The sequence below is a fragment of the Mixophyes fleayi genome, chromosome 2 (genome assembly GCF_038048845.1).
Source record: "Mixophyes fleayi isolate aMixFle1 chromosome 2, aMixFle1.hap1, whole genome shotgun sequence".
Classification (NCBI taxonomy): domain Eukaryota; kingdom Metazoa; phylum Chordata; class Amphibia; order Anura; family Limnodynastidae; genus Mixophyes; species Mixophyes fleayi.
In genome coordinates, this window is record NC_134403.1 from 189,658,682 (window position 1) to 189,684,817 (window position 26,136).

General features: G+C 41.4%; 1 protein-coding gene across 1 annotated transcript in view; it reads left to right on the plus strand.

The window, feature by feature from the left end:
- The first annotated feature begins 432 nt into the window (after positions 1 to 432).
- The window catches only part of RAD51D (RAD51 paralog D), a 30,616-nt gene continuing 4,912 nt past the window's right edge, over positions 433 to 26,136 (plus strand). The window contains exons 1-6 of the mRNA XM_075195156.1: positions 433 to 658; positions 3,636 to 3,734; positions 4,006 to 4,067; positions 5,847 to 5,965; positions 8,163 to 8,244; positions 16,645 to 16,779. Coding sequence (XP_075051257.1) covers positions 3,653 to 3,734; positions 4,006 to 4,067; positions 5,847 to 5,965; positions 8,163 to 8,244; positions 16,645 to 16,779 — 480 coding nt within the window. The 5' untranslated portion in view covers positions 433 to 658; positions 3,636 to 3,652. The remainder of the gene's footprint in view (positions 659 to 3,635; positions 3,735 to 4,005; positions 4,068 to 5,846; positions 5,966 to 8,162; positions 8,245 to 16,644; positions 16,780 to 26,136) is intronic.

Below are 26,136 nucleotides of genomic sequence, written 5' to 3' on the forward strand. Positions count from 1 at the left end.
CATCTGCTAAATTGCTCTTGGCTGCCACCTCCCGGTTATTTAGTGCAGCTACCAGACCAGTACTATACTGGATGTATGCGCCTCTGGGATGTAAAGGGTTACCACGACACGGCTGTCCTATTGATCACCAGAGCGAAGAGGCTCTGGACTTCAACCGAATGTACTATAATAGTAATATCGCTTACACTAATCACGCTTACACTAATCAATGATTGTTCTGCTGTAAAATAAAAATCTAGTCAACAAAGAAATAACGGGCTTATTGGAAATCTTACTTGGGGTTAATAAAATGATTGATATCTATATTTGAGCGAACGTCATTCTCCCTTAGTTTTAAAATGAATCATATACTGTATATCACAATGTTTTGACCAATCAGGGACACCGTACACGTTCTTTAGTTATGACAGTCCCTGTACGGTTGCAGCGCTGGAGGATAAATATCGTTTCGCTGATTTGTCTCTACAGAATTTTTGGTCACCTAGAAAATGGCCGCTCTACCAACTATCCCAAAGTGTTACCGCCAGTCGTGTTTTTAGTGAACTGTTGTGGTCTGGACACATTATATTTATTTGGTCTATCATTCACGTAAACAATATGTAAATATTATGCCCTCATGACGTGTCACAGGCCGCGGTATTTCCAACAGAGCTATCAGGTAAAGAATGTTGCCTATTGCAAATTATTAATCTTTTCACTTTTTCGTTAGTGAATGTTTTATTTACTCACTGTTTAAGTGTTGCTAACTATGTAGAATTTAGTCTAGCTCCTTTCTATGTTCTTTTGAAATATATCACACCTTTCCTTGTCACAAAACACTAGGGTATTTCTGAAAATTGATACATAGAAAGGTGACGTTGTCCATAGCAACATATCAGATTCTTATCATTTGTAAATCTATATAATTATACCACCTCGCAACATTTAGGAGCATGTAATCAGGACAAAATAGTATGTGTGTGTGTATGTATGTATGTATGTATATATATATATTTTAGAAGGTGTTATAACGTATTATATGAATAGGTTTCCTGTGGCTTGATTGGTTTTGGCTACTAATTTCACTATCCAGATAAGAGAAGTCACACATAAAATACTGCCTGGTCCAAGCAAGTGTATATTGCCTGTAGGAAGAACATCTATTTTTTAAAAAAAAAAAAAAATATTAGTCAAAGGGGAGAATTCTATTGACCACGTTACTCGTGAAAGTAATGTGGCTGGCACACTTTTACCATTAGTAAGGTAATTTCTGCTTGCAGCTCTCAGAGCTTCGAGCAAATATCAGTGTTGAAGCTACTGTACTAACGGTAATAATGTGCATTGTTACTGTAGTAACGGTAATAGTTTGCGAGCCTTATTACTTTCACAAGTAACTTGGTCAATTGAAATCTCCCAAAAATGTTGGAGCACTGATTTCACAGTACGTATTTCCAAGATTTGTTACTCTGCATAGGATACAATTGTATCTAACTTGGCTTAACATGGTTTGGGACATTAAGGGGGGTATTTAATTGTCCGCGAGTTTTATTTATTTCCCCGCAGTGTAAAAAAAAAAAAAAATCTCCCGCAGGTTTTTAACTGTAATAGCGACTTTTTTTAGTTAGCGCAGCACGAAAACTCGTGCCATTCAATTGAAAAAGAGGGAACGCTGCCCCCGCGCGTAAATGATTGTGTTTGCGAGTTTTTAGGGGAGTGAAGGGGAGTTTTAACGCGGTCATGTATAACACAAAAAAAAAAGGTTTTGCATACATTTTCATACATTAGATTGCATTACACATTCATAATATCTACATTACAGTACTTTCTTTAGCATATTTTTTTATTTAACTATTTTATTTACTATAAAATCATCAATCTATACCATGTCAAAGCACATTACTACATTCATATTTGTACCAAAAACATACATAAATATAGTTAAATAGTGATTTTATTTATTTCATTATTTTTTCACAGTAAAATCAACTTTTACATGTTAGGCATTAGTGATAAACATAGTTTAACTTTTTTTTCCACATAATTACATGATTTCAAATACTTTTCAGAGGTTTTTTATTTTTAACACACCCCAAAGAGGTGTGAGATAAAACAGCATATTTGCCTGTTTAACGAGCCGCGTTAAAAAACAATTGAATAGCTTTTAATGCGGGTGCCTCTCGCACACCCTATACTTTCAATAGTCCTTCTACTGCACCACGAGAGGACCGTTTCATGAAAAAAAAGTAGCGTTAAAAATGAAATTGAATCGCAGGTAAAGTTAACTCGCTTGAAAATTATAAAAAAAACAGCGTTAAAATGACTTAACGCGGTCTAAAAAAAATCTTGCGGACAATTGAATACCCCCTAAACCAGGCACAAAATACAATTTTCCATATTTTATTACATAGGGGGGAATTCAATTGGCTGCGTAACTTTTTGCAGTTACGGTAACAGTACGCATAATTACCCTTAATATGGTAATTTTAACGTCGGCTTTTTGCTCCCGGGTCCCTGAGCCGCAAGCAGTAATCTGAGATAAAATTACTGTATTAATGGTAAAAGCCTTAGCGCGGCTTTATTCTCTGGGGAATTGAATCCCCCCCCCACACACAACCTGTGTTTTTGAAAGGTGAGCTCATGGACAGGTCTGTCAGTTGTGCATATTTGAATATTTGATCACACATTTTAAAGCATTGTCAGCAAACTCCAGCAACATGTTCATATAATGCATCCCATAATGTTGCAGGTAGTAGAAGCAAAGGGGGGAATTCAATTCAGCTGCGACTAACGCAGCGTTAAAGTTAATACGGTAATTTCAACGCCGGCTTTTTGCTTGCGAGCAAAATGCCGGCTTGGTAATTACGCAAACTATTACCGCAATGTCGGTAATTGTGCACAGGACGCGTAACTTTTTACAGTAACGCAGCCAATTGAATTCACAGAAGCATATTATTATAGCTTATTTTTTTTTAATCATAGATGGTATGTTTGTTATTGTACAATGCAATTATACTTCCTTAGACTGTACTATCGATGTTAGATTTTTTAAAATGGCATGACAGGTCCATTTTATTTTTATACAAGCCAATACAATGTAAAAAGGTGCACTGGAATTTTCACAAATATATATGTAGTTCTACTGTGATAAATCTTAATATGTTTGAAATGGTAATTTATTTTTCTTTGTCATGCAGTGTACAATTATATATGTGTTATTGCAGCAGATATGGTCCCAAAGTTCATGTGATGCACTGTAGTGAGCTTATCAGATTTTTATCAGATATTTCGGAAAAGGTGGAAGGAATATGATTGCTGTCGACCTGCGTGTGCAATCATATTCTGACTACACTAATTGGCCCTAGTGATGCTAAATATAATTTGGCCTGGGTGCCAAAGGTCCGTATCTCATCCAGTTTGGCTGCCCATGCCTGTGCCAGTTTGGGCAGTGGCCCAGTCACTCATTACTTGGGCTGTGCAGGGTCTACTTGTTTGTTGCTATTTTAAGATCCTGAACAACTCCTTGTGCTCTTTGATAGGCTTATACATTGAATGTAATATTACATGTCTTAAACGTGGTTTCACCACACACCATACATAGCTATAAACATGCAATACTTATTATTCCCATTGCAAATATCTATGTTGTTTATCAACAGGTGTATCTACCAGAGCAATGGTGATCTTGAGGGAGGGACTTTGTCCTGGATTAACATCTGATATAATCTCTGTACTGAAAACAAACTATGTAAAAACAGGTACTGTACTGTACTGAGACTTTGTAATTATTTTTTCTTAAACTTTTTTTTATAGAACTAAAGGGCTTTTGTTTTAATGTGTAGTTCCAATTTCAAATAAATTCACATGTTTCCGTTTGTGAATAAGTTTGCTGTGGTATCATGCTACCTGTGCACATAGTTGATTAGCATTGTAATATCTATCTAAGGTTCATTGAATGTTTTACCATAAAGGATAATAAGAAAAGTAATTTTACAATATATTTATTTTATTTTTTTTCTTAATTTGTAGTGGTTGATTTGGTAGCTTCCGATTTAGAGGAACTTGCTCGGAAATGCTCTCTCTCCTATAAGGTAATACCGTCTATCACAGCAATTTGTTTATCTCTGCTTTATTTTTATTATTTGTGTTCCAAATTGTTAATCAGTGAAGGATTTGATTGTAGACAATGCTTTTTGTCTCCTATCTCCTGGCCTAGTTCGCTTCACGGCATCAGGGCCATAATCTCTGTAATCCCACACATGTCAATGGGGCTGGCCTGGGAGAGAGGTTCAGCGTCCCAGGTTGCGTTGGCATACCTGGCGTGCTATATTTAGTACCCTCTCATGGGTCAGTGGGTAGAAGGGTGAAAGCAAGTCATTTTTTTTATGTGTTATGAGCACTAAACACTCTTAATATATTTATTTTTATGACATCCATGCGTGATAGGCTGCATCCACTAGATATTGAAGGCAGCTTAAGCAAAGCTTAAAATAGTGAAACATGGATCAGTCTGGCATTTGGAAACTGTACATAAATGCAGATAACAAATTCCTCCTATTGAGAAATGCGGAGCAAACTTCTGTCAATTCAGAATTCATGGAGACTGTTCCGCCGACCTGACAGCCAGGAATGTTGGGAATCCATGGATTGTAAGCTTGCGAGCAGGGCCTTCTCACCTCTTTGTCTGTTTTACCCAGTTTGTTTATTAGTTTAATGTGTTTGTCCCCAATTGTAAAGCACTATGCAATATGTTGGCGCTATATAAATAAATGATGATGATGAGGTGTGTCCTGATTATAGTTGGCAAGGGTGTCTTCCAGAGATGGGTATTGGAGTGGTTTAGCACTTCAGAAGCACTAGAAACACCACTCTTGTGATGCATTCATCTGTTGTGTCATGACTACACTCATGTTGCATTCAAATTACAAAATTGGGGCGTCACAGTGGTTATCATTGCTCCCTCACAGCACTGGGTTCAACTCTAACCAGAGTGCTACCTGTGGGGAGTTTGTATGCTCTCCCTGTGCTAGCTTCTGCCAAAATTGGGAGATCTGCATTAACTTTAGCATCTGTCTAGCAGAAACCATGTTTGGTTTTGTATATATATTTTGTGTAGGATTAGTGTTTTTGGAATAGTTAAACAAGAGTTCTGTGTCACTGAAAAAACAGCATTAATAATTATTTGATTAGCATTATTTGATTCATTTTCAGTGGACATTATTACTTCTGTATGTTAAAATTAGCTTTTGATTTAAAACCTGACAAATAAGAGTATAGATTTATGTTTAAGACTGGCATTCATTACATTATTAATTGAGAATAGTATTATTTTATACATCGAACTGGCTATTCTAGTTGCGTGATTACAGAAGAAAGGTAACTCATTAAGGAGATTTAGATCTCCAGGGTATTTAAACACAGTGGATTCTTTAGCACACTGAGGGCTTGATTCATGTTCGGACGTAAATCTGTTTTGTGCCATAACTTGCATGAATTGGCTCTGTGCATGCTCCGAAACAAACCTTATGCCTATGAATGCAGTTGCATGCAATTTATGTCCAAATGCTAATGACACTTAGGACTTGAGGGGTAAAACAGGGAAGGGGCAGAGTAATGTAGGCCAGTAGTTCCCAAACTGTGCACCTAGGCTCTTTGGGGTGCCTGGCGATCTCACAGGGGTGCCTTGGCCAGGACCGGTGGTAAGCAAGGCGGGGGACTACTTGGTAATTATTTTGGCCTAGGGGTGCCTTGAATAAATTATGGAAACCCTAAGGGTGCCTTGAACTGAAAAAGTTTGGGATCCACTGATGTAGGCCATGAAACAGTAAAGGGGAATGTGTGAATATGAATGATGATGTGCTGTATTTCAGACCCTTGTGGCAGTGCGACGTGTGCTTCTGGCCCAGTACTCTGCCTTCCCTTTAAATGGAGCAGACTTGTATGAAGAGTTGAAGGTTTCTACTGCAATCATTCCCACTGGCAACGGGAAGTAAGTTGATTCAAAGAAAAGTATAATAAAAATGTTGTAAATGTACATAACATCTTTTCTGTTCTACAAGGAATTATTTAAAATACTGTGTTTGAATATAGTATGCAATAACGTTTAAAATGCTTTTACCATAAATACATAGGTAATAAAGACAAATTACTTAGATATTGGAGTAAATTTATTAAGCTGCAGGTTTGAAAAAGTGGAGATGTTGCCTGTAACAACCAATCAGAATGCAAGCATTTTATTATCTTCTCAGGGTATGCCCATATCGTTAATATGCGTCATTAGCAGTGCCAATTTCAGCTTTCCCACCCTCGCCACAAAAAAGTTATCATCCTTTTCCTCCCATTGATTGCAGAAGAGAGAGTAGAGTGACACCAATGAGGTGTGTTTCCTCCTGCAGACGTTATTTGCAGATATTTCAAAACACGTAAAAAGAAAAGATAAAGACACTAATTTATTAACAATGCTAACTTGCAAGATTTTACAATTTGTGTGTCATTTGTTTTCAGCAGATGTCACAACAGCATATTCTTCTGATTGCCCAATAGTAGATCTACGTCCTGTTGCACTGGGCATTCACCTTCATGAAAATAGGTAGGAAGGCAGTTTCTACCTTCCTTGCCAGACGAACTAGGTTGTCACTGACAGCCTTCCTTTCCAGTATTGTGCCCACACAATCAGTGGAACTTTGAACTTCCGCATTGGGGTTGATGTGAAAATTGAGATGGGGACTTTCTCTAGAAAGGGGTGACCTAGTCTAAGTCAGCACTGCTCCCCAGCAAAACATGCCAGCTAGTATTGGATTCCTATTATAAGAGCTCTTACACTGCTTAGGTGCATTGGAGATCTTGCCTACACCCCTCATTATAAAAAATAAAGGATAAAAGTAGTAAAAAGAAAAAATCTAAAATATACATTTAAAAATATCCATGTCTTCCCTACATTTAAAAATATCCATGTCTCCCCTAATCTCATTCTCCAGCACCATAAGACACATATTTTGTATGGATCTCATGCACTCATACAAAAACTCATAACTGTCCTACAAAATGTTGCCCAAACCCTTAACAAAGGAGCTAGCGCCCAAATTGTGTCTGTCAACCATTGATCATGTCTTCCCTTTCCCATTTTCCACATGGGTTTACAGCTATGTGCAGTCACAGCATATTGTATGTTAACAAGGAAAAATAGTTCAACATTAAACTGTAACTTTGTTGTATTATGTACTTACTGTACCTACTATAGCTTCAAAGAACACATTTGGTATATCTGTAGTTTGCAAAATTTCAAGACTCATGGTATAGTGTGTTTTTCTACACCCCATTTTGGCTGGTTTTTCCTTTTACAACTTCCACATAAAATAGCTTATTAGATACTATATGTATTTTCAGGATTGTTTGTAACCCCCTATGTATCGCCTTGTTTATTATTGCACCTGATTAAGGATTGATGAGACCCCCCCCCCCCCCCTCACCAAATCATTCTTCATTCTGTACACATTGACCGGTCGTTCATCACAACAGCTCATATTAGCCTTTGAAAAGTATATGGCCGTCTTATAATGTGTTGTCTGGTTCACTATTTTTTATGACTATCAATTCAGGAGCCCTTTGAGGAATTGGAGCACCAATGCTTCAAATTGAAGTGTCTAAGGGCTAGATTTACTAAACGGCGGGTTTGAAAAAGTGAAGATGTTGCCCATAGCAACCAATCAGATTCTAGCTATCATTTTGTAGAATGCAATAAATAAATAAAGCTAGAATCTGATTGGTTGCTATTGGCAACATCTCCACTTTTTCAAACCTGCAGTTTAGTAAATATACCCCTAAGACTCTGACACATAATACTTAATACCCTATACAATGCCCATAAAATACATTTATTTACTTCACTATTTTAAAAAGACAGCCATTTTAGTCTCCAAAAACAATATAAAACGCGCCATTATGAAATAAAAAAAAACGTATTCCCCGTGAAAACTAGTACACCATCTACACTTGAATTTTAGTCTGGTCATTAAGGTTCGAAATACTCCTGGTCATAAGTAAGTGTTTATATTGTCTTCATAAAACACAAAAGGCAAAAGCCCAAACTCCTAATACTGGACTTTTATTGTACATTTTGGGAAAACTTTTTTTGTTTTTGTGTTTAATGTACTGTAAGTACAGTTCTTGTGTTCCTTGGTTTCCAGACTAGACCTCCTCTTGGATTCAGGACTGTACACAGGAGAAGTCACAGAGATTGCAGGAGCAGCTGGCAGTGGTAAAACACAGGTTAGAAATAATATATTTATAGGAATTTGGAACTAGTACAATATAGTTGAAAAAAATCTTGGCACACTTAAGGTTTAGTCCAAGTCTAAATAAAACTGAGGCACCCCGATATCAAGGCTTTTCTGATGATAACATTGCTAAAATGACATGGCAGGTAAAATCATATCGAGTGTCATAAGTTTGGGAATATGCTCTCATTCTCTCTCTGTCTGAAAGTCAGATCTGTAGTATTTGAATATACATTTATTTAGGTTTTGTTCCTGTACCTGTATTCCCTTTGCACACAGGGACAGTTCAGCTTTCAGTTCATATCTCACTTAAAATGACTTTCCCAAATGGTCATACGATATGTTATAATTAAGGAAATGCATAATAAAAAATAATGACATTTTCCTCATCATCTTATTGTTCATTATGTGGAAACACAAGTCCTGCCATGCATTTGCCAGTACTTGTTGCTCCATAACAGCTATGTTACTTAAACCTGCAACAGTAATGCCACCTCTCTGGAATCTTAGTTCCACCCCTTACATACAGCAAAAGAGGGGGGGGGGGACTACAGTCTTCAGCACTTGTGTGGTGTGGTAGAGAATTTAGACTGTAAGCTCCATGGAACTGATTACATATTCTCTGGACAGCACTGTGGCATAATGTGAGGCTATATAAAATATATAAAATACGTTCAATACAAAGATTACTGAGGTTCTACCTTCATTTCTTTGCTTACATCCTATGTCATAGGTTCTGAATCGCTTAAATCCAAATTGTGAATCTGCTTTGTGCCACATTGTTCTGTTTTCAATAATAATGTACTGTCTTTTACATTTCTGTTGCCTGTAAATTAACTTTCTCAATCCTCCTTTGGGGGTCACCTGGGACATTGGGGTATAGAGTAGGGACAGGGTGAACTGTCACTTTAAGAACTTCTGTTAAGTAAGCCCTGTTCTTGACAGCCGGCGGCTCACTGAGCCACGTACGTGGCTGTCAATCACGGCTTCATTCCACAGCCGGCTGCTGCTGTGTGGGTGCTGCATCGGTGGTTAAGTGGTGCAAGCTATTCATTTTTCTTCCAGCCAGGGGTGACAGGTGCGCAGTATTTCAGTCTGCAGCGCACAGCACAGACAACTATGCTCTAGCTGGAGGGGGAGGGAGATCGGAGGTACCGTGGAGCTGCCTCTGCTGCCAGCCCCCCTCTGCCAAAGTTCAGATGCCCGGGCACAGTCGCCGCATGCTGTGCCTGTCCTCTATTGTTGACAGCCAGTCAACTGCAGCCACTGCATGAGGAGGGATGGCAGCAGTGCTGGGAAGGGGGGTAGTAAATCGCAGTGTGTTCGCTAAGTTAGGCTGGGTTAATTAAAAATGAATAAATAAATAAAAATATATTTTTGCTTAGGGGAATGGGTCAGGCTAGAGTCACTAAGATAGTGAGCCCTGCTAGGCACTAGATTGGTGGTGGGGATTGTCCTGCTGGATACCAATCAAGTGTTGGGCCCTTGGGGTGAAGTGTTATCCTCTATTGCACTTCCTCCTTGGTGGTCTCACTCATTTGTGTGCAGACACCAGAATAGGCAGCCATTTTACAGCTCCAGCTTCTTCCTTTTTCTGTCCTGTAAGGTAAAGGGTTGGGGGTGGTTGTTTCCCAGGGTTTGTCCTATAGACTGTGGAGGCTGTTTAGCTTTATTGCAGGCTCACTTTCTGTACTTGATTTGTCTGTTGCTTGACTTATATACTGTTTTTCACTGTTTATTTGACTGATTTATCTGTGTGTTTTTATCCCATCTGTTAACATGTCAGGGGAAAATCTACGTTGAAGTTCACCCCGCCTGTAATGTTAAGTTATCGTTCGGACAGTCAGGCGCACATGCCTTGTATGTGGCCTGTCAGTCTCAAGATCACATGACATATGTACCAGCAGGTTCTGGTTCTGACACAGCAGAGCCTGTCTGGGCTAGATCTATTTACAATACTGTGGCTGAACTTGCCCAATTGGTGTGGTCTCAGTCTGGGCGGTCCTTCTTCAAATCCCTCTTCCTCTGTGGCAAGTGATGGGGATTCTGGTTCACTAAGTGAAGGTCTGGCTGGACCTGTGGCAGCCGATTCTGACGAACTGTCCTGGGTACGTGGGCTTGCGTCCTCAGTACAGGGTTTGGTTTCGGTCTCATCCTTTTTAGAGCGGATCTTGCAATCTGCTACACTTTCCTCCTCATGTAGGCGGGAGGTGGCACCCCTGCAGGGAAAAGAGTCAGATTATGACTGTTCTTCCCAGAAGTAGGGCTAACTAGCCATGGATGCTGCTTCTATGGTGGAGGAGGTTCATCCTGATCATCAGAGTGAGGAGGATTTAATACAGGCTGTGCGTCAGGTACTTAAGATTCCTGAGGAGGCTGTCCCTGTCACTGCAGAGCCTTCTCTTTTTGCACAGCGGAAAAAGCAATCTTTTCCCTCTTTTTTCCAATTGCAAGATCTGTTGGCTGCGCCTTGGGCTTCCCCAGATTGCAAGCTGTCTCGTCGGCTGCAGGCGTGTTATCCCTTTCCTCCTGAGGTTCTTGCAAAATGGGAGGTGCTTCCATGTGTGGATGCTCCAGTTGCAAGGTTGGCCAAAGTTACTACCATCCCTCTTCCCAATGCAGCCAATCTTAAGGACGGTACAGACCGTAAGTTTTAGGTTGTCCTTAAGTCTGACTCGTGGAGGCGGGTGCCTTTCTGTGACCTTTGACGTTTGCATGGGTCAACAAAGCTGTAGAACAGCTCTCTAAATGTTTATTGGCAGGGAGACAGTCTTTTGAACTTCCGTTGGTGGAGCAGATTCAGAGGGCTACTGATTTTTTGAGGGGAGGTGGCTATGGATGCGGGACTAATAGGGGCACGAATATATGCCTCTGTGGTTTCGGCTTGTCGGGACTCTCTGGCTTAAGTCCAGGGAGGCTGTTTAATAAAAGTCTAAAAAGGCTCTTGAGATAATTCCCTTTTCCAAGGGGTGTTTTGTTTGGGCCTCAGCTTGACTCCATTATCAGTCAAGCAATGGGAGGAAAGAGAACTTTTCTTCCTGTCAATGCTCCCAAACAGAGTATGTCCAAGTTCCAGTCCTTTCAATCTTCAGGCAGGTCTCAAGGTCAATACTCCTTGGATCAGTCCTCCAGAGGTCAGTGGTTCACCTCCCAGAGGTGGTCTACAGCATGGGTGTCAGGCATGGTCTGTGCAGCATCTGGCAGCTAAGTCTGCAAACAAGCAGTTGGCGTGACAGGCATTCTGCCACTTTATGGTCAGCCATGGTGGGAACCTGTCTTCTCCAATTCCAGGATCAGTAGTTTCAGCCTACCACGGATTTCTGGGTACTGGGTGTTATGGACCAGGGGTACATCATCGATCTCCTTTGTCATTCTCCCAGGCGGTTCTTTACCACAGGACTTCCCACATGTCCACGGAAGCGTCTGGTTCTGCGAGAGGCCATGTATTCCCTGATTTCTTCCGGAGTAGTTATTCCGGTTCAGGAATCTCAAAAAGGTTTGAGATTTTATTTCCACCTTTTTTCTTATTCCAAACCTGACTGCTTGTACAGATCGATTTTGAATTTGAAATCTTTGAACACCCAAGTCATAGTTCCCAGATTCAAGATGGAGTCTTTGTGGTCGGTGATTCAAAGCATGGAACAACGGGAGTTCATGGTGGCTTTAGACATCAAGGATGCCTATCTGCATGTTCCCATCTGGGAGGGTCATCAGTCCCTTCTCAGGTTTGCGGTTCAGTTAGAACACCACCAATTTCTGGGGCTTTCCTTTGGTCTGGCCACAACCCCGCAGTTCTTCACCAAGATCATGGCGGTCTTGGCTGCAATTCTGCAGTCAAAGGGGATTACAATCATCTCTTACTTGGATGAACTTCTCCTGAAGACAGAGGGCCTGAGTCACTAAGGAGAGCAAAGCATAAAAAAGGAGTAACTTTGCACCTGGGCAAAACCTTGTTGCATTGGAGGAAGTAAACTTAAAATGTGGGACAAATTTATATTTGGTGTAGAGCATGTCCTAGATCAATTTTTAAACTTCAATGTAAAAATAAAGCTATGAAGTATTTGTGTGCTAGATGAAAAAACAGCCAGTATTTAACTTATGTGAAAAATAATATTATTGTAATATAGTATTGTAACATGGTTTGTCCCGGAGAACATTTACTCCTTTTTTTTTTTTTTTTTGGGAGCCTTACTTTCCTTAATGACCCCATGGTTGGATTCTCAACTGAGAAAAGTTGACCCCAATCCAGCGGATGATTTTTTTGGGACTTTTGTTTGACACCCGTTGGGACAAGGTTGTGACCTTGCAGAAGATGGTAAAATCTCTGTTGGCTGACAAACAAATCTTTGTGCAATTCAGCATGAGAGTTTTGGGAAGGATGGTATCTTTTGCGGCAGTCCAGTTTGCTCCATTTTATGCATGGAAGTTCCAGTTGGAACTTCTGTCGAAATGGAACAAATCCCATCTGAATCTGTCAAGTCAGGTTTTTCGTCTGTCTCCTCATGTGCATCAGTAGCTCCTTTGGTGGCTGCAGAAACAGAATCTCTGCAGGGATCGTCCATTCTTGATCTGGGATTGGACCTTGATCACAATGGATGCCAGCCTTCGGGGTTGGGGTGCCGTCTGTCTTCACGCTCGCTTTCAGGGTCTTTGGACTCTGAAGGATTCCAAGCTTCCAATCAATGTATTGGCACTGCGGGCAGTGTTCCATGCTCTAATGAGCGTGCAACATTTTCTGTAGGGAAGGCGGTGAAGTTTGTCAGACAATGCTACGGCAGTGGCATACCTCAATCACCAGGGCTGCACCAAGAGTCCCTTAGCCAAGCGAGAGATGCACAAGATTATTCAGTGGGCTAAAGCTCACGTTCCGGCGATCATGGTCAAATTTATTCCGGGGGTAAAAAATTGGAAAGCTGATTCTGCATCCGGGTGAATGGGCCCTCCATCCGGAGGTGTTTTGCCAGTTGGTGGACTGGTGAGGTCAACCAGACATTGACATAATGGCGTCTTGGTTGAACCACAGGGTTTACCTCTTCTGCTCCTGGGCAAGAGATTCTCTGGCTGTCTCAGCAGATGCCATGTCTGTTCCTTGGCTGTACCGCTTAGTCTACCTTTTCCCACTGGTGGCCATGCTTCCACAGGTGTTTAAAAAAAAAAAAGAGAGAGGGTCCAGTCCTTCTAGTGGCATCAGATTGGCCTAGGAGGGCCTGGTACACCGACCGGCTCTCCATGGTGGGCGGTCGGTCCTGGTGTCTGCCGCTACACCCAGACCTTTTATCTCAAGGACCCTTTTGTCATCAACGTTTGGAACGTCTGGCTTTAACGGCATGGCTGTTGAGACCATGATCCTGTGAGATAAAGCTTTTTCCGAGTGTGTGTTGCAAACCATGCTTCGGACTTATAAACCAGGTTCAGCAAGGATTTATCGTCTGGTCTGGAGGACATATATTGTCTGGTGTGAAAAGTAGGGGTATCCTACCTCTTCTTGTCGACTGTTCAGGTTGCTTATGTTCTTCCATAATGGGCTGGACGCAGGTTTGTGCCTTTAGTTCTCTTAAGGGTCAGGTGTTGGCTAATTTGGTCTTCTTTCAAATAAGACTTGCTGGGATGCCTGATGCGCAAACTTTCATTCAGGGGTTGCTCCATGTGAAACATCCATGTGTTACTCAGGTAGCACCATGAGATTTAAATTTGTTGTTAAATGCTTTACAACATCCTTTTGAACCCTTGGATATGGTGGATTTCAAATTTCTAACCTGGTAGATTGTCTTACTTTTGGCCATCTCTACAGCAAGAAGAGTTTCAAGGCTTGCAGCTTTGTCTTGCAAGTCTCCTTATGTTGTTTTCCATGAGGATAGGGCAATTCTTCGGACCAAGCCTTCATTCCTCCCTAAAGTGGACATCGTCATTCCTGCCCTGAATTTAGAAATAGGAAACTGCGCTCAACCCCAACCCGGCAAGAGCAGCAATACCCAGGAATACCTTCCTGTGAACTACCAAATACAAAAACCAACGTATAGCGCTCAATTACCTAGGTATACTGTAGTTTAATGAAAAAAAGGGGGGGGGAGGGGGGGAATATCAATAGTGGATATGAAGATCTGATGTGATGCAATAGTGCAGAGACTGACCCTTCTTATATAACCAGATATAAAACCTGTATCGATTATAGTGCACAATAGACTAAAGTGCACTATTCTGTGATTGATTATGGTACTGCAGGTAAAAAAGTAGTAATATGTATTATGTATTGGTGGATAGAATGCAAACATGCAGAATATACTTCCAGTAGGTGGATTTAATGGCTAAACAAAGGCAATACAAATACCTAAATAGGCTAAAATACAAAGCAAATAATTGTTAAAACATATGCTAAAAGTCCATAATAAAAAGGGTTAACAGGTAATCGGTAAAACAAGATTGATTATCCATATGAATTGTCCATATAAATCCTCGGTGTCCAATAACACGATGTGTCAATTATAACTATTGTGGAAGATACCGCAGATAATTGGTGCCACTCTACTCGCGGCAATTCCAGTCGGGATATAGATAAAGATAAACAGTCTTGTACCTGATGCCAAATGAGTAATCCAAGGCGGGTCGCGATGTAAGCGAAACGGTGGCTAGCGATGGAGCTCGTATCCCTAGATGTCAGCTGGTTCCTAGCAGTAGTGGTGCACGGAAGAAGCACGATGATGGCGTGCGTTCCACAGTGGAACGCAAACCGGAAGTCCTGTATGATTAGGCGGAAATAGGTGTGTCCCAACGCGTTTCATCTGCGGGGCAGATTTCCTCAGGGGTCATTCCTGCCCTGACTACGTCTAGGTCTTCAGAGGATGAAGTTTCTATTCCTTCTCTCTGTGGTCCGAGCCTTGCGCATTTATGTGTGTAGGACTCAGTGTGCAAGACTGAGTATCTTTTGATTCTCTGTGATGCACACAAGAGACTGCCTGCTTCCAAGGTGACTATTGCATGGTGGATTACAGCTGTATTCCATCAGGCTTATAGTTGGGGCTGGGCAGCCTGTTCCGGAGAATCTTAGGGTGCACTCTATGAGGTCTGTGAATGCTTCCTGGGCGGCACGCCATGGTGCCTCGAGTGAGCAAGTGTGTGGGCAGCCACTTGGTCTTCTGTACACATATTCACTTGGTTTTACAAGTTTTGAATTCAAGGATGCAAGTTTTGGAAGAAATGTGCTTTGTTACATTTCTTCTGAGCGTTCCCTCACATGATGTCCCTGGTGTCCTCCAAAGAAAATAGGATTTTTATACTTAAGCAAAATCCATTTCTCTTAGTCCACTGGAGGACATCGGAGGCCCACCCTTAACGCTCTGGTTTCTCCTATTGTATGACATATTGTCTTGGTTTTAAGAGAATGTTGTTGTTTTTTTTTTATTGTCTGGACCCACTTCGACCGGCATCTGCAATCCCTTGGCGCTTCAATGCTCGCAGCTTGGTTATTGAATGTAATGTGTGTAAATTCAGAATCTTGAACCAAGATGATAATAATAATAATAATAATAATTATTATAGCAAAGTGGGTTTTAAGTTAGCTTTGTATCAGTTATTTTTTTATCCACAAAATAAAGTAAACGGACAAAGCAGGTAGAGCTGCCTAGAGTTTGAATCCATTGCTTTCAAAGCTCAACTTCCATTTCCACCTTTTCTATTCCTGTTTTCTCTCTCCACTTCCTTTGGCTTGGTTAAATGTAAACTGATCTAACATGAAGTGGGGTATAGAGGGAGGACCTAGGGTTTACTTAACAGAAGTTCTTAAAGTTCCAGTTAACTTTGTTCCTACTCTATACCCCAATATCTCCGGTGTCCCGCAAAGAGAAACGGATTTTATGTAAGCAAGTATAAATATCCTATTTTTTTTTTTATAACAAAAACGTAATGGACAGGAAACAAAACAATATTAAAAATAAGTTTTTAGTATATTAGTTGGTGGTTCACAACAGGTTGGACAAATGACCAGCTTTTTCTAAAATTATGATAGAAGAATGTCTCTTTATAGCATAGCACAAGTAAATAATCCTTAATTGTTTTTAGACTACTATTTTATTTTTTTTAAAAATTAGCTAATATTTTTGCCTTATGAATTGTCAACAACATTTTCAAATTATTTTCTACAGCAGAATTTCAAGGATGGTGATTGTGTATAGGGCTGAAAATACATGGTTAATAGTTTACATGCAGAATAGCAATGGTATGAAAAGCTTAGTGCAAACTTGGACACTTCTAAATCTCATGAAGTAATCTCAAATGTTTTGTTTATACCAAAGTAATAAGCAGGGTCTTTCTTTTTAATATAAGGATATGTATTGTACTATAAACTGTCAGACTGATACATACTTACACATCTGTTTTACTAATTTTGCTAAATTAGATATGTCAGAGCATTGCTGTAAATGTGGCTACCAGCCTAAAGCAGAGGGTGTGTTATGTAGACACAACTGGTGGCCTGACCGGCACTCGTCTCCTCCAGTTGATACAGTCAAGGACAGAACAGGAAGATGAGCAGGTAAGCATTGCTAAGTAATTGTGAAATAGATGACACAATTCTAAGATACCAACTTATCAATATGTGTCCTTGTCCTAACTTCAGGTCAACATTAGGCAGTGTGGGCGTGATTCATCTTCGGATGTTAGTCCCATTGTGTGGGCTATCTTCCGTGAAATTGTTCTGCACATGCTCATAAACGGACCTTTCGATGGTGAATGCAATTGCATTCAATTCATGTCCAAACGCAATTGACACTTTGGACTGCCTCCGACTTGAATGGCGGAACAGGGATGGGAAGGGACAGACGAATGTAGGCAATGTACAGGAAGGGCATATCAAGGTCATGCGCACGCACATTCGTCCAATTAAGGGTCTGGGCATCTCTGAGGTACATGTTTAGTAGAAGTATCGCTTTCACCAGCTACAGGGCAGGTGTAAGTACCAACTGATAGTGGTGACCGACAAATATGCATGCCAGAACATGTGTTTGCAACTATAAAAATGCATTTTCTCTATCATCCATCTGGGGGACACCGCTTAACCATGGGGTTGAGTAGGGAGGGGAGGAGTCTGGCACCTAAAAAGAGTTAACTTTCTTCCTGCTGACAGCATATCCCCCCCCACCAATTCCCCACATACCTCAGTTTGAATTGGGTGCCCTAGGAGAAGGGCTGTGCATCAGAAGAGCTCCAAGAAACAGTGAACACTGTTCACTGGTAATAGGTTTTTTCTTTACTTTTCCAAGTTTTTTTCTGTTGATAGCAGTGAGTGGCTCTGTGTACAACTGAGTTGACTCGTGGGAGAAGCGCCTGTCAGCTGGGGGCGGCCCCGCAGACAGAGGAGGTGAAATGCTTCTCACAACGGGAAGCAGTCTGCAGGAGATTCTCCCTGCTGATAGCAGGACGGGTGCTGCCATTAGGCAGAAAGCGCCATTACTGCTGATGTTCCCTGGAAGCCAGCTGGAGCATACCAAGTTCCCTCCTCCTATGGGATGGCAGTGGATACTTGAAGGATGGCGCGCTAGTGATAGCACTATACGGGGAACACATTCTAACAGGTTTTCCCCTAAGATACAGAAAGGGCAAATCGCTGTTAACAGAGACACAGAAGGAGATTCCAGTGGTAGGGGAATGTGTTGAGAAGCACCTCTTCCCCTCCCCACATATCTTCCCCGCTAAGTATCACTTGGTTTCTTCTGTGTGTATGTGTGCATATGAATACATGTGTATTAACTAAGACTATGATTTTTTGAGAGAACTGTTGTTTAAAGAAAACTAGAAAGTTCTCCAAACCTGTCTTATGTATTCAGAAATACTATGATATGTTAAATAACTTAATCTGTATTTTCTGATAATTTCTGGAGAAGTGTTTGTGTATATGAGACGTGATTCAATTTTCTTTTTCTTATGATGGCAGATAAAAGTAAAACAGCACGTACCAAACATATTGTCTGTTCAAAATGTAATGTTAAATTAACAGGTGAACGGCTGGATCAGGGGGGGGGGCTCTGTGCTGCTTGCACTGTGACTCCTGTGAAACTGCAGCCTAAAGACAGCTCCATTCTGACGGTAGAACCCCCCGAATGGGCGGCTACCTTGTCACAAGGGGTTGATACCCTAGTTAAACTGTTATCTAAACCTGTAGAGATCCCATCTACATCAGTGGCTTCTCAGGGTATAACAGGAGGAATGACAGAGGAGTCATTTTCCCCAGGGGTCGGATTAAATCCCTCCCCGGCCCTCCTAGGGGTATCCCAGATAGGAGAGGTGGGTTGGTCAGCAGTGGCTAAAGGCCTGGACCGACTTAACCAACTACTGGAGAATCCCAGACATAAACGTAGTATTAAAAGACGTAGACCAGCTAAGGCGCTGTGGTCAGTGTCTGACTCTGAGAGTTCCTCAGAGGAGGAAGGGGAATTTGTTGAAGTGGAGGAGACGCAGTCCTTGGACTGCTCTCTCTTTAAAAAAGCGTCTAAACAGGTGGTCAGGTTCGCTCCCTCAGCTGAGTTGAGAGATATTGTAGAGGCCTCTTGGAAATATCCAGATAAAAGGTTCTCTATGCCAAAGAAGTTTGGCTCGTTATATCCTCTCCAAGAGGAGGATATGACCCGTTGGGAACAAGTGGCGAAGGTGGATGCGCCTGTGGCGAGATTGGTTCGCCAGACCACACTACCTGTACCTGGGTCAGCGGCCTTACAGGACGCGACCGACCGTAAATTAGAATCCCTGCTGAAGTCGGTCTTCTTGGCCGCCGGTACTAGCCTCGGACCAGCATTGTCTGCTACCTGGGTAGCTAGGGCTATGGAAGTCTGGGCAGGGCAGTTAGAGTCCGCTCTGCAGGATTCAGATCTTCTACCCCTGGCCATGCAGCTGAAGGAAGCGGCAGGCTACGTATATGAAGCGGCCCACAATTCGGCCTCCATGTCATTGTCTATTTCGGCTACAGCTATAGTAGCTAGAAGGGCGTTATGGTTAAGGACTTGGCATGCGGATTCAGAGTCAAAAAAGTCATTCGAATCCATCCCGTATACGGGTGGGATGCTATTAGGTCCAGAGTTGGACTCCTGGATTTTACAAGCTTCAGGGGGTAAGAAGACGTCCTTGCCTGTAAATACTCCAAAACCTAGGGCTAAGCCTAGGTTTAGCTCTTTCAGACAGCCTTTTTACGGGGGCGGGTCTGGCAGAGGCCAGACTACGAGTTCAGGGGCCGTTGGAACCAGGAGACAGTCCCGTAGGGGAAGGTCATCCTTTGCCCCTGCAGCAGGAAAGGCCCCCTCTGCTAAGCTGCCGGATAGACCAGCAGCATGACTACCACCCGCCTCTGGTCACAGAGGGTGGGGTGGGAGGACTGCTGCTTGGGTTCGCCCAGCAGTAGACAGAGTCCTCGGCGGACGGGTAGGTCCAGGATATCATGATAGAATTCATGGGGCCAGTTCGTCTCAAGTTTTCATTAACTGTATTTCCTCACTGTCCTTGGTCAAGGAAGAGAGAGCTCATGGCTGTCGATTTGCTTCGTTTAAACAAAGCTATACAGGTTTTGAGGTACCAGAGAAGGAAAGGGTTTTAATCAAACCCAATTGTGGTGTTATAGGGTCACAGGGAATCCCTTGTCTAAGAATGAGTTTCTTGGGACTAGTAAGGGACTTGGCACGCAGCAGAATGTTTCCTCCACAGGACAGGTTAAGGTCCCTGATGGAGTGGATAGGCAGGGTCCTGTCAGGCAAGAAGCTGTCAGTACCCAGGTCTTGGGAGCTGCTAGGAAAGATGGTGACATCTTTCGTGACCCTACCCTACGCATGGATCCACCCCAGATGTCTTTGGTGGGACATTCGGAGGAAACAGGCAGGAGCCTTCTTTTGTTGGACGTACCAGCGGAGGAAGTAAGTCCTCAGCTGGTGGTTGTTGGAGGACAACCGAACAAAAGGCAGAGAAGTCCCAGAGTTCTGCACAAGATCAAGAGATCCACTGACCGTTGCAGTGGACGTCCTAACAATGCCAGTCTTTCTGGTAACTCCAGTAGGGCTACGGAGTCATCTACTGACCCAGGAGGAACCTTAAAGGTTCAGGTATCAGCTTTGTCAGTGTACTTCCACAGACGGCTGGCGGAGCTTTCGGATGTTAAGACTTTTTTACAGGGAGTGCTTCACATCCAGCCGCCCTACGTACATCCTGCGGAACCTTGGGATCTTAATCTGGTCCTTGGCATGTTGCAGGAGCCTCCCTTTGAACCTCTACTCTCGGCAGAGTGGCGGTTCTTGACATGGAAGACAGTCTTCCTGCTTGCTATCGCCTCGGCCAGAAGGGTCTCTGAGCTGGGAGCTTTATCCTGCAAAGAACCTTATCTGGTCTTTCATGAGGACAGAGCAGTTTTTATGACTATTCCGTCCTTTCTCCCTAAGGTGGTCTCAGGTATTAATCAGGAAATAGTGGTTCCAGTGTTCAGAGAGGAGCCTCAGACTCCAGGAACGAAAACAAATAAATGTTTGGACGTAGTGAGGGCATTACGTATATATGTTAAGAGATCTGCAAAGATACGTAAGACAGATTCTCTATTTGTATTATTTGACTTTTCTAAGCGGGGATGGCCAGCATCTAAGCAAACTATTGCCAGATGGCTTACCCTGACTATCAGGGAGGCTTATGTCCGTATTAATCTCCCTGTGCCAAAGCATATTGTTGCCCATTCTACCCGTTCGGTTGGGGCGTCTTGGGCGGCACAGAATGGAGCCACGGCGGACCAGCTGTGCAGAGCAGCCACCTGGTCCTCGGTCCATACCTTTACGAAATTCTACAAATTTAATGTATTTGCGTCTGGGGAAGCCTCCTTTGGCCGTAGTGTTCTACGTGCAGGGAGATCAGAGCGGTTCCACCCTTCAGAGGGATTGCTTTAGTAAGTCCCCATGGTTAAGCAGTGTCCCCCACATGGATGATAGAGAAAACAGAATTTATACTTACAATAAATCTCTTTCTCTGAGTCCATCTGGGGGACACTGCGGTCCCCCCTTTTTTTCGTTGTTTTTCTTTTCTCTCCACTCCCCCCTTTGTTGAGTCGTGTATCTTGGTTGATTGGCCTCTCGTCCTAGGGCTTTGGTAATCAAACTGAGGTATGTGGGGATTTGGTGGGGGGGATATGCTGTCAGCAGGAAGAAAGTTAACTCTTTTTAGGTGCCAGACTCCTCCCCTCCCTACTCAACCCCATGGTTAAGCAGTGTCCCCCAGATGGACTCAGAGAAAGAGATTTATCGTAAGTATAAATTCTGTTTTCTGTACAGTACACATTAAGGACATCCTGAATTATGTATTTCATGTACAAAACAAGTAAACTTTTCCTATGTTAATGATTATAATATTAAGAGTTGTGAATTTATTTTATAATTTTTTTATTTTTTTTTGCATTTGTTCTGATGGAATTTGATATTGCACATATGCATGTGCATATCCTGCTGTCTGTTCTATCTGTCTGCATACGGCAAGTTAAGTATAACCAGAGCGTACTTATACCTAGATTCAAAAGGAAATATTTCTTGAGATCCACTTGTACTTGAATACGGGTGGACATGTGTGCAAGTTACGTCCGATTTTTTTTTAAAAGCAAGTTGCATTCACATTGCGTTCGAATATGAATCAGGCCCAGTATGTTTTGCTAGTAATTTATTAATATGCTATTTTTGGAGCAGTTGCACTCCAGGCTTTATTTTAGTTATAAAGAGCTGACCTATTACTCAGCACTGAACATTTAAGGGTTCAGGTAATGTTATTTTATCTGTACTTCTCTGCATCCTCAGTGACTAATATTATAGGCAGGACCTGATTAAGGTTTCAGGTAGCCCTAGGCTAATACACTCGTAACACCTGCCGCCTTCCACACCAGGCTAATACACGGTAGGTAAAAACAAACTAGTCCTTCATTTAAAATCCTACTTCCTTCACCCCACTCCAATGTTTATGTTCCAGTGTTTTGAAAGGGTCACAGCAATCCTTGTCACTAATTTTATTTTCATTAAAATCACAACTTTATAGCAGAGTGTAAGCATGAATGAATGCTAATGAGAGAAGATGTGAAAGGGAAGGGGTCTATCATGTCTGTGCCTGTTACCATCCTTATCTCTCCTGATGGCTTATCCTCAAGTGCTCGCCCAAGGATGACTGCTTGTATTTATACCATAAGAATACATCAAGATTAAAAACGTATTATTTTTTTCTTCATGTTTTAATTTTTACTTTGGAGAACTGTTCTCTAATATTTTAAAATTAATTTAAGTTTACACCTCTCCCTGTTACAATTTTGCACCACCAAAAAGCCTTGTGCCCTCGGCTGTAGCCTAGTCAGCCTATTGGATTATCAGGCCCTGGTTATATGTATTTTTTTATCTCATGGTAGATTGCCAGTAATTTGTTTGTTTGATGAAACCAACAAATTCGTACCTCCTAATCATTCCACACACAGACTGCTATCTATCACTTCTATCAAAATGCTCTGGACACTCCCAAACAAACATACTTCCAAGCTCTCATCTCTGCTCAGGCTTCTAACCTCAAATGTATTTTTAATACATTTAAATTTCTTTCCAACCTTCTCACCCCAAACCCTCCGACTATTATCAGCGCCCAGGATCTTACTTCCTACTTCAAAATGAGATTGATAACATTCAACATGAAATGGTATCCTTTTCCTCGACAAACAACCAGCTCAGTTCCTTCCCTACCTCCTCTGGCATCTTTTCTTTATTTAACCCCACAAATAAAGGTTACGTATCACCTGTCCTTTTAATCCTATACCCAAGTCTCGCTTTATTACTGTGTATAGTGTTATTGAATAACACTATATAAATAATACTCATGCAATACATGAGTGTATCAGGTATATGTCCTGCAATGCATATAAAACGAATACAGTTGTTTGATATTTACAGTTGTGTGTATATATATTCTTTATACAGGGTTGATTATTTATTGTACATTGCAGTAAGCTTGACCTGTAAGTTAATTTTGTTATTATTATTATTATTATCATTTATTTGTTGGGCGCCACAAGGTTTCCGCAGCGCCGTACATAGCACAAACAGTAGACCATACAGGGTTAAACAGTACAGAACGATAAACGCAAAGTACCAATGCTTCAGTAACTCCAGCCATAAGGACAGCCATATGTAGTAAGGACAGAGCAGAAGAATAGGTATGGAGACACGAGGGAAGAGGGGCCCTGCTCATAAGAGCTTACATCCTAAGGGAGGGTGGACAAATCAGACACGAGAGGGAGCTGGTGATGCCAGGGGAGAGAAGAAGGGGCCAGGGGAGAGAGGTAGTATCGAGCAGAGTAGATGAGGGGTTAAGTGGATGGTTGATAAGCTTTGAGGAACAGGTGAGTTTTAAATGCTCGTTTGAAGGAGCATCTAATGAAAGGCTAGCTATTGTACAGAATATGAAGATATGAAGCTAAACTAATCAGAGATAAGCCATAAGATAACAACAGTGTGTACTTTAAATAAGAACACACTTTTCAGCGATAAATGTTCCTCCTCTCAAATTGCAATATTGTCTGGACCCACTTCGACCGGCATCTGCAATCCCTTGGCGCTTCAATGCTCGCAGCTTGGTATTTGAATGTATTGTGTGGAAATTCAGAATCTTAAACCAAGATATTAATAATAATAATAATAATATTTTATTGAGTATTTTCATTATCTTCTGCTATTTATTATTATTATTATTATTATTATTATTATTATTATTATTATAGCAAAGTGGGTTTTTTTTTTTTTTTTAAACTCTTTATTTGTAGAGGAAACAACAGGAACAGTACAGATAATATTTTGGACAAGAAAAATATTAATAATCAAAGTGTTTCCTCTGAGTTTTATACTTTTATATCGGTGGGGGAAAGAGAAGGGAAGGGAGGGTGGGGGGTAGAAAGGCACAAATATTGTCAACAATATAACTAATAAACCAATAGGCACGCAAACTTGGAACATTGCTAGGAAAAGCTAGGGCACACAGTTACAATGACTGCACGAGAGAGGGGTAGCATACAGACATTACTCACCATCCGCGCACCAATTCCAGCCTGGGGGGTCCAGAGGCGGCCCAAGAGCTATGTTCCATCTGCAGGAGGAGGAGCCGTACTGGAAAGGCAGCTACGGCTTTCTAGAAAATACCACGGGGCCCACACCTTATCAAAGTTATATGATTTATCATGAAGGTAGCACGTTATACTTTCCATGCTTGCGACATGTCCTATGTACGACCGTAACTCCTGCATAGAGGGAGCCCTAGGGTCTTTCCAGTGCTTTGCTATTAGGGATTTAGCGGCTGCCAGAAAATGAGAGAGAAGCTTGTTAGAGGGCGCGCTCTCATCAGGTATAGGGCGAGAGAGAAGGAATGACCAGGGATCCAGCAAAGTGGGTTTTAAGTTAGCTTTGTATCAGTTATTTTTTTTATCCACAAAATAAAGTAAACAGACCTCTCAAATGGATAACAACCTCACACAGTATGTTAAAACAGATTTTTTTTCTGAACATGTTATAAACTATTGTCAAAGAGACAAACAGGACAAAGCAGGTAGAGCTGCCTAGAGTTTGAATCCATTGTTTTCGCAGCTCAACTTCCATTTACACTTTGTTCTAATATTGCGTCTGCCTTCTTTTAGTGTCATGTAATATACAGTTATGGTACAATTTTTCACACTGGGCTTAGGTCTAAATAGCAGACTTGTGAGTAAAATATTCCACAAAAGATTTATCAGCAAACATCAGAGACTGATTCGGTGAATATGTGACGTCAGAGACATTCCACTCTGTTTACACCTGTAATGACATTTCTATAGACCACATACTTTGTCTGACTGGAAACACATTTTGATTTTATTGTTGCCTTTGACATATACTGGTCACTTTTTTTTTTTTTTATGGTAACTTAACCATTCAATAACTTGTAATATACACCTAGAGCACAATTACTTTTACAGGTTTTAGAGAAGTAATGATGAGTAATAACATTATTGTTTTTTGAATAAAATTTTTTTATATTGTAGCTTGCATTAATAAAATATACAAAAGTGGAAAACAAGGGTGATTCAGAAATAAAAAGGGGAGGGGGTACAATGGGGAATATGTAAATGAGTACATATATCACAAGAACAATAGGTAAACAAACAAAAAGAAAATTGAAGGGGAAATGTAGAGAGAGAAGAGGTAAAAAAAGAGAAGGTGAGAAGTCCCTGCTCAAAGAGAGGGGAAAGGTAATGAGAGAGGATAGGGAACAATACATCAATAAAGGGGGAGAAGTCTTGTAGTACTCGGTCCAAGGACTCCACCACAAACGCAACAAATTCAATTGTGTTCGAAGAATGCTCAAGATAAATTCCATGTGATAAACTTGCCACACGCTATCATTAATGCATGGAAGTGAGTGGTTCTGTGTTCTTCCAAGAAAGGGCGATTTTGGCATTTTGTAGCGCTAAGAATGTGTGTAATGAGCTTCTGAGTATGTTTGGGAACATCGGGCATATGGTGAGGAAGTAAAGAATAAGAGAGTGAATCGGGGACAGAGAGACTTATTGGTAAACAAACCATGAATGACCTGCCAGAGTGGGATCAATTTCGGGCAATGCCACCAAATGTGAGACAGGGTGTTGATGTGGCCACATAGACGCCAACACAGAGGGGAAGAATTGAGAAGTATGGCACGAAGTTGGATACCAGCAATTGAAAATTTTCTGAGCGTTCTCACTAATGTTAACACAAATTGAGATTTTAGATAGATTCAACCGAATTTTATCCCACTCAGAGTGAAGAGATTCCCCTATGGCCACCTCCCATTCGAGTTTATGAAGGTCTTTAGGGGGATATTCATACTTTTTAATGAGGCGATAAACAAT